An 8,229-nucleotide genomic window follows, 5' to 3' on the forward strand; every position below is an offset into this window, starting at 1 on the left:
TTCGTTCAAGTCCCGGACCCGGTGGCTTAAACTCATGCCGGGCGTATGTGCCCAAGATCCCGAGAAGAGAATGGAGGAGAAGGGATTGTGGTGTGGCCATCCCCCCTGGGGGGTGATTTCGCTTTCTGTCTCTCTCTGTCTTTCTGGCGAGCGCACACACCCTGTAGAAAAAAAAAAAAAATCAATTATTTTATTGGGTCCAGCAGATGGCATAGCAGTTATGTCACTGGACTCTCATGTTGTCAACCATGGCTGGAGTCCAGGCTCTGCAACTTGAAACTCATGCTGAGCGCATGTGTATACATGCCCAAAATCCTAAGAGGAGAACGGGTGGCGTGGCCATCCCCTGGGGGAGGGGGTGAGCAGTGATTTCTCGCTTTCTGTCTCTATGTCTGGCGAGCACATGCACTCTATTTTAAAAATCTCTTTCAAAAAAAAAAACAAAAAGGAATATTCAACTTTATTTATTTATTTCAATTTGACCAGAGAGGGACAGGGGAGCGGGGGTGAGAAAGCAAGCTGCCAGGTCCAGGACTTGAACTGAGGTTGGACATGTGGGAGTCCAGCTCCCTGAACCACCACGCCACCTGCTGGCCCCAGATTCTTTCTTTTTTTTTTTTTGCTATAGGGCACATGTGCTTGCCGGAGAGACAGAGAGAGGCAGAGAGAGACAGAAAGAGCGAAATCACCCTCCAGGGGAATGGCCATGCCACAATCCCTTCTCCTCTATTCTCTCGGGATTTGGGGCACACGGGCACAAGCACCCGGCGTGAGGTTTAAGCCACTGGGTCCAGGACTCAAACTGTGATTGAGTACATGGGAGTCCAGCAACATAGCCATTATGCCATCTGCTGGTCCCAGATTCTGCAGTTCTTACACGTGCCTGGGTGATCTGATCCTGGTGTCAGCGGATGAGACTTTGAGTAGCCGGTCTCTGAAATGGGAATCCCTCACAAGTCTTTGCCGTTTTCCAAACGCTTGGCGCCATGGCGTCTGTGATCATCAGAGCAACCCTCATCCCCGCCGTCACCCCGCTGCACTGGTACGGAAATTGCGGCTCAGAGATATTGGGGTGATGAGCCCAGTTTCCCAGGTCACGAATGGCAGCCTGAGGACCCAGCCCCAGCCCACTGCCCTGGAACCAGTCTGAGACTCTTGGAGCTGTGCCGGGGCAGGCTCTTGCTTCTCTCAGCAGGAGACAGGTTTTAACCTCAGAAGGCTGACCAAGGGCCACACAGAAAGAAGTGAGCAGGAGCCCCTCTGCCCCTCCCTCTCCTGGGGGAGGAAGGCAAGAAAGCATCCTCCCTCCAGTAAACCCAGGCCTCCGCTGGGGGAGTCAGCTGGAACCTGCCTGGCTCCTGCCTCCCGGGGGCAGCAGTTGGCTCAGCTCCCAGACCCCCACCCCACAGTGCTGGCTGGGCTTCCCCAGCCTGCGGGCCACATCAGCAAAGATCTCACTCCAGGCAGGGACTCTCCTTCCACTCGCCTCCCTGCCAAGGACACTGACTGACCAGGCCCTTGCTCTGGCTTTGACAGTGCCTAATCCTCCGCCATCTGGAGGCCTGATGCTCACCAGTGCCAGGCCCAGGCCTGGGTCCAGGGTACAAGGAGGCAGACTGGATGCTTTGCCTTCGCGGGGCAGTCAGTAACAATACAATGTATGTCTCCAGGGGAAGTCTTCTGTCTTTCTGTCCGGTCAGTCCCACTCCCTCCGGTCCCCGTGGGCAGTACTCTGAGGTTTCTTGGCTCTTTTTCTATCTGGTACACCCTCGACTGCCTGGCCAGATTGACCTCTGCCCTCTCTATCTCTCTGGGGAATCAGAGCCCAGCCTCAGGCCCCAGCCAGAGTGACTGGTCCAGTGTGTTCAGGGCTGAGTCTTCTCTGGTGTAATAAATACTGCTCAGATTACAACCAGAGACCAAGCCATTAGTCTTGCCCCTTGGCTGATCTGAGACAAGAGGGCCCAGAGCAGCCTTTCCCCCAGAGCCTGCCCTGCTGCAGGTCTGCAGGGCCAGGGTTTTCTGCTCAGCTCAGAGCCAGCTCAGCTCCACCTGCCCCAGAGCCCAAGCTATGACATTCAGAGGTCAAAATTACAGCCTGACCCACTCATCTTCTCCCAGGCCCTTGCAGAGAGGCCTCGTGCTCAAGAATATAAGGAGAGAGGGCTTTTTCTTTTAAGAATTATTTTAACTTTATTTATCATTATTATTTTCCACTTTGACCAGAGAGACACAGAGAGCGAGGAAAAGTGAGAAAGCAAGCCACCAGGTCCGATACGTGAACCATGGTTGGCCATGTGGGAGTCCAGCACCTCTAACCACCATGTCACCTGCCAGCCTTGGAGGGAGGGATCTTAGAGCATCATTTCATTGTTTCCTAACTGCCCAACCAGATCTGATTCCTTTACTCAATTTGGGGCATCACTGATCTAGCCCTTTTTAGGGGGCCTTATTCAAAGTCACAGGGCCAGCCGGAGGTAGAGATGGGGCTGAGGCCAGCCAGCTCTGAGCCTTCTCTGTCCTTCCATAGCCCCACTGAGTCAGTGGCGCCCCCTCCTTGCCCAGGTCTCCCAGTTAGGACTGAGGTAGAAGTCTGGGAACGGCCCCCGCTGACCCTGGTCTGTCCTGGGCTACGCCCATTTCACCTCCATGATTCCCAGCCAGGAATCTGGTGGGCAGGGCTGGTGAGCGAGGGTAGAAATGGCAGCCGGGCCAGGTGTCTATGGGTGGTTCTGGGGTGAATAGGCAAGTCCCACCTGGCCTGGGTCTGCTCAGGAGACTGTGGCCTTGATCCAAGCCAGTGCCTTAATATTACACCAGATCCTGCCTTGTCACTTCAGGTCCAGGCGTTTCCAGCCACGCACCTAGGAATGGGCGCCTTGTCCTCTGGGAGGCTGGCGTCCAGGGTCGGGTTCTCGTGGGCCTTTAGAGGCATGCGGGACTGTCTCAGCCCATGGCTCTGCCAAATGGCCCAGCGTGGGGAGGCTGGAGGGTCCGAGTGGGAAGAGAAACAGATTCAGCTGGGCTGGCGTCACCCAGGTGTGGGACTGGGGAAGTAGCTCGGAACCTCAGGAGTGAGCAGCCAGCGCTCTGCCCCAAGCTCCTCCACTGACCCGATGCACACCTAGCGCTTTTCCCCCAGTGGCTCAGGAGACCAGAATGCCCAGGCAGCTGAGGCCTCGGCGGGCCACACCCCGCACCACGCCCCCAGGACTGGCCGGGAGCAGGAAAACAGGGCTGATGCAGTCCGGTTAAATTGATTTATTACGATGACTGGCACGGGTGAGCCCAGGGGTGGGCAGGCCACAGACAAGGACTGACTCCCTCAACAAAGTCACACCAGTACTCTCCCGCCAGAGGGCACCCCCCACCTCCTCACACACACCCCTCCCTCTCCCACGGCTGCACTAACCAGGCACCGTAGTCATCACCAAGGCATGACTGGCAGCTGCACGCCAGGGCCTCATACCATGGCCTGTGCTGTCTGGGAGGAGAGACACTGGCCCCATGCTTTGCCTGATCCCTGAAATGTTACCTCCCCATCTCCTGGAGGCTTCTAAGTGGCATGCCAGGTAAACAGACCCCTGTCCCAAATAGCTCTCCCGGAATGGGCCTGTCTGGGATACAGTTCTGAGTCCTAGCCAGAGGCCGGCTCTGTTGAGAAAGCGTGACCACCGCCCTAAGGTAAGCACTGCTCTCGGAGGGGAGCTCAGGCATGGCGGTGGGCTGGGCTCCCAGGCGTGGCCTTCCAGTTCGTTCATGTTCACTTGGCTCCTCTGGCCTTCTGGCCCCTGGTCCAGGCAGATCAGGGGCTCTGTGGAAAATGCTGGAATTCCGGGCGAGGATTAGCCTTTTCCAGCAGCCTGTGAGAGACCAGAGTGAATTCAGATTAGACACCAGGGAACCCTCATCTCCCTCCGGAGAAGGGACACAGGGTGGCTTGGTGGGCTGGTCCAGGTATCTTCTGAGCCTCTTCCCTCCCCAAACTGAGAGCTGGAAGGCAGCGTCCAGAGACAGACAGCTCCGGACAAGAACTCTTCTGACCACAGGGCAATCAGTGGGTCAGGCTAGCCTGCCACGGCGAGCCCTGGGAGCTCTCTGAGCTTCCCTTCAACACACATTTGCCACCACGCTCCGTCTGTGAGGGGCAGGGAACACAACCTCGCCCCACTGTGCGGATCCTTCTGCCTGCCCCTCTGCCTTGCCCCTGGGGAATGACTCCTGAGGGTGAGGCAGCCTTCTGCAAAGGGACAGTCAGCCTGGAATGAACCGCCCAGAGGGGAAGGGTTCCCGACATGAAGCTGCCATTTCCAGTGGGAGGAGGAGGACGAGGACAAGGAGACCTTCATGATGAAGGGCTCCATTAGGGGCACGAGTTCAGGGCCCAGCATTACCCAATCAGAGTGGCGGGGATGAATAGGAGGCCAGCTCCCAGGAGGAAGGGGAACCCCTTCATGAAGTTCAGAGTGGCTGGGTAGAGCGAGTTGAAGATGCCAGAGGCTGTCAGCATAGCCAAGCTATTCACACAGGCCACAGCAGAAAAGAGAGCACCTGCGAAGAAATAAATACCACTCTGGAGTTAGATCTGTTTCAAAGTCGGGTGCCACGACCTCACGGTGTGCAACCTGGGGCAAGTCACTTAACCTCTCTGAGCCTCACCTTCCTCACCTATGAACCCCACTGCATCATGTATTGTGATAAGGCTTCAATAAGGCCGTGCATGGAAAGCGCCGGGTACAGAGGGGCTGCTAGAGATGGCTGTATTAGATCCCCATTAAAAGTACACGTGACACCTTCCACTGAGTCTGGTGGAGATGGCTTTTGTTTAGTTTTGTCTATCTTTTTGGTAATCATTTCCTACTTAGGGTTAAATGATGGTTTGACTCCCAGTTCTAACACTTAAAGCCGTATGATCGCAGAACAGTTGCTCATCCTTCTGGGTTTCTGCCTGAGTTCCGTTAAATAAGGAAAAGGCCCATTTCAGAGTTTCGCCGGCAACATCAAATCACACAACAAGGACATCCCGTAGGGCCGGGCCCACTGGGGGGAGCTAGTTAGTAAGGGCTATTCTTCACTCTGCTCCCTTTGCCATTTCTGGGAATGGTGACAGTGCTGGGGAAAGCTTACTGAATGAACGGAGGCACATGGGTATGGGGACACCAGAGCCCACGGTGTGCACAATCCCAGGGTCTCGATCATCACCACAGCCTCCTTAGGGCAGCGGGGGCAGAGGGAATGGGTAGACGTTTCCAGACTGGGGTACAAAGACCAGAGGCCTGAGTGAAGTTGTTCTTTAGAGATACACCAGCACTCAGAGTTTGAAAAACAAGCAACAACCCAACAGAAGTGGAGAGTAAACGATCAGGGGGGCTGGCAAGTGGCGTGGTGGTCAAGGCCACTGGACTCCCACATGACTGACTGACTACGGTTCAAGTCCCAGGCCTGGCAACTTGCTTTCTCGTTTTCTCTCTCTCTCACACAGACACACTGTGGCCCTCTCTGGTCAAATAAAAATAAATAATTAAAAAAGTTAAATAACCTATCAGACTATCAGAACTGGAAGGGCCTGCAGAAGTCACCAAGAGCACACCATTTATGTTACCGATGAGGAAATTGAAGACCGTGACAGCTGAGACTGAAACCCAGATTCCGAGATCAGCTGATCTTAAAATCTGACCGGTTTTGCATCCTCGCTCCACCGTTTACTCTCTAGGCCTCTGTTCGTCAACTGGGCAGAATGAAACCCATGTCCCCAGGCTGTTCATCTGGACTTGCAGAGTCTGACCCCAGGGAAACATGGTAGCCTGGCACCATCACACCCATTTTACAAAAGGAAAAGCTGAGGTCCAGACAGAGCAACTCCTCCACGCCAGTTATCCAGAAGGGACGTAACTGCTCTGCTGACAGCAAATCCCACCTCTGTGCTTTGAAAATCCAAGGCAGCACGGACCTCCATCAGCCCCGGGGACGCTGACAAAAGTGTGTTAGTCTCAGCCACTTACTTCTCCAGGGAGGGAGGGAGGAATGCAAGCTGCCCCTCAGCCACGGTGCCCATCTGCCCAGTTCCAGCAACGCTGGGCCTGAGGAACCAGACACAGGCTGGACCCTGACACTCACCCTGCTCCGACTCACTCACTAGCTTGGAGAGCTTGGCCCGGATGACAGGTGTGATGACCAAGGACAGGAAGAGCAAGCCATACCCTGTGGAGAAAACATACACGCATCAGGAAAACGGGGTGAAGACAGCAGTGCCCAAGTGAGAGGCAGCAGACAGCCTGCACACACCCCACGTGGGACTTGGGTGAGGACCAAGCAGAACGTCTTTGATGGTGAGGGTGGGAAGACACTGACCAAGGAGGAACGGAGACCAGCCTTCTCCAGCCTCAGTCCTATCTGCTACCTCTTTTAGGAGTGGACTGTAACTCCCACCAATTGTCTTCTTGGTCACAGCAGACACTACCCCCCCACTTTGCACTAGCAAGGAGAGGGCAGGGCACAGAAACCAGGCCTGCGCTTTGGAGTCAGTCCTGAGTTCAAATCGCCCTGGGTACTAACCTCCCTGGGCCTGACGCCCTGCCTGTATAGTGAAAGGAAGAGCATACAGCCTTTGTCACAGGATGGCTCCGAGGCCATCGGAGGAAGTGAGAATGGCCTCTCCCTCGGCCTCTGGAGGAAGCAATGCCCTATTGACGCTTGATTTCAGCCCAGTGATACTAATTTTGCACTTCCCATGTCTAGAGCTATGACAGAATAACTTTCTGTTGTGCTTTAAAGAAATATTTAATGGGTCCTGGCAGGTGGCATGGTGGTTAAGGTCACTGGACTCCCACATGGCCGACCGTGGTTTGAGTCCCAGACCTGGCAGTTTGGTTTCTCACTTTCCCTCTCTCTTTCTCTTTCTCATTCCTTCTCTCTGGTAAAATTTAAATAAAATAAAGTTTTAAAAGTATTTATTTCATTTTATCATTATTTTCTTTATTTGCTATAAGGCATGTGCATGAGAGAGAAAGTGAGAAGGCAAGCTGCCAGGTCTGGGACTCAAACTGCGGTTGGCTGGGTGGGAGTTCACTGCCCCAACCACCATCTCATTCCTCCAAGAGGACAGCGAGTCCTCCAAGATCATCACAGGGTGACGAAGCACCCTGTGGCTGATTCCCTAGAGCAAAGGTAGTGTTTTCATCACCTTTGCACCCCCAGGGATGTGGGCATGAGTGAAAGGTAGCTGGTCCCCTTCTGCTTCACTGTCGAACAAGTCCCTGAGTTAAGAAATCTGTGCTTGGGGACCAGCAGTTAGCATAATGGCTATGTCGTTGGACTCCCATGTAGCTGACTGCAGTTCCCGTCCCGGACCAGGTGGCTTAAAACTCACACCGGGCGCGTGTGCGTGCGTGCCCAAGATCCCAAGAGGAGATGGAGGAGAAGGGATTGCGGCGTGGCCATCCCCCCTGGGGGGTGATTTCTCGCTTTCTGTCTCTATGTCTCTCTGTCTGGCGAGCGCACGTGCCCTATAGCAAAAAAAAACTCTCAAAAAAAAAAAAAAAAGAAAGAAAGAAATCTCTGCTTGGGGCCAGCAGGGCAGAGTAGTTAAGGCGCTGGACTCCTACATGACTGACCATGGTTCGAACCCAGGATCCAGTAGCTTAAAACTCACACAAGGCTCATGTGCTTGTGTGCCCAAAATCCTGAAAGGAGAATGGCAGGCAAGGGATTGCAGCTTGGCCATACTCCCAGGAGGTGATTTCTCAATTTCTGTCTCTCTGGCAAGTATACCTGCTCTATAGCAAAAATCTCTCTTAAAAAAAAAAGTGCAGATTTCCTTTTTGTGTGTGTTTTAGAGATTTTTGCTATCAGGCAGGTGCTCTTGCTAAAAAGATAGAGACAAAAAGCAAGAAGTTACCCTCTAGGGGCCACACCATAGTCCCTTCTCCTCCCATCTCCTCTGGGATCTTGGGCATGCACACACACACACACGTCCCCAGTGTGAGTTTTAAGCCACCAGATCAGGGACTCAAACCACGATTGGCCAAGTGGGAGTCCAGCGACGTAACCACTATACCATCGGCTGGTCCTAAAATCAGCATTTATTGAACATCTGACTTTGTGCATGCATTTCTGGGCTTGATCAAAATAAATCAAATGATTAACTTCCTGGCCTGCTGCCCCTCTCCCACTAAAAGAAGAGGAGGGATGGGGGAAGGGGAGAGGAAGGAAGAGAAGAGGAACCGAAGC

The 8,229-nt window shown here is 53.9% G+C and overlaps 1 protein-coding gene across 1 annotated transcript in view; it reads right to left on the reverse strand.

Annotated features, from left to right (window-relative positions):
* Positions 1–956: 956 nt before the first annotated feature.
* The window catches only part of SLC46A1 (solute carrier family 46 member 1), a 9,326-nt gene continuing 2,053 nt past the window's right edge, over positions 957–8,229 (reverse strand). Inside the window, exons 3-5 of the mRNA XM_006165439.3 lie at positions 6,118–6,201; positions 4,395–4,551; positions 957–3,863 (exon numbers count right to left, since the gene is read on the reverse strand). Of these exons, the coding sequence (XP_006165501.1) occupies positions 3,806–3,863; positions 4,395–4,551; positions 6,118–6,201 (299 nt within the window). The 3' untranslated portion in view covers positions 957–3,805. The remainder of the gene's footprint in view (positions 3,864–4,394; positions 4,552–6,117; positions 6,202–8,229) is intronic.

Source organism: Tupaia chinensis, unplaced genomic scaffold (assembly GCF_000334495.1).
Source record: "Tupaia chinensis unplaced genomic scaffold, TupChi_1.0 Scaffold143921_1, whole genome shotgun sequence".
NCBI lineage: Eukaryota > Metazoa > Chordata > Mammalia > Scandentia > Tupaiidae > Tupaia > Tupaia belangeri.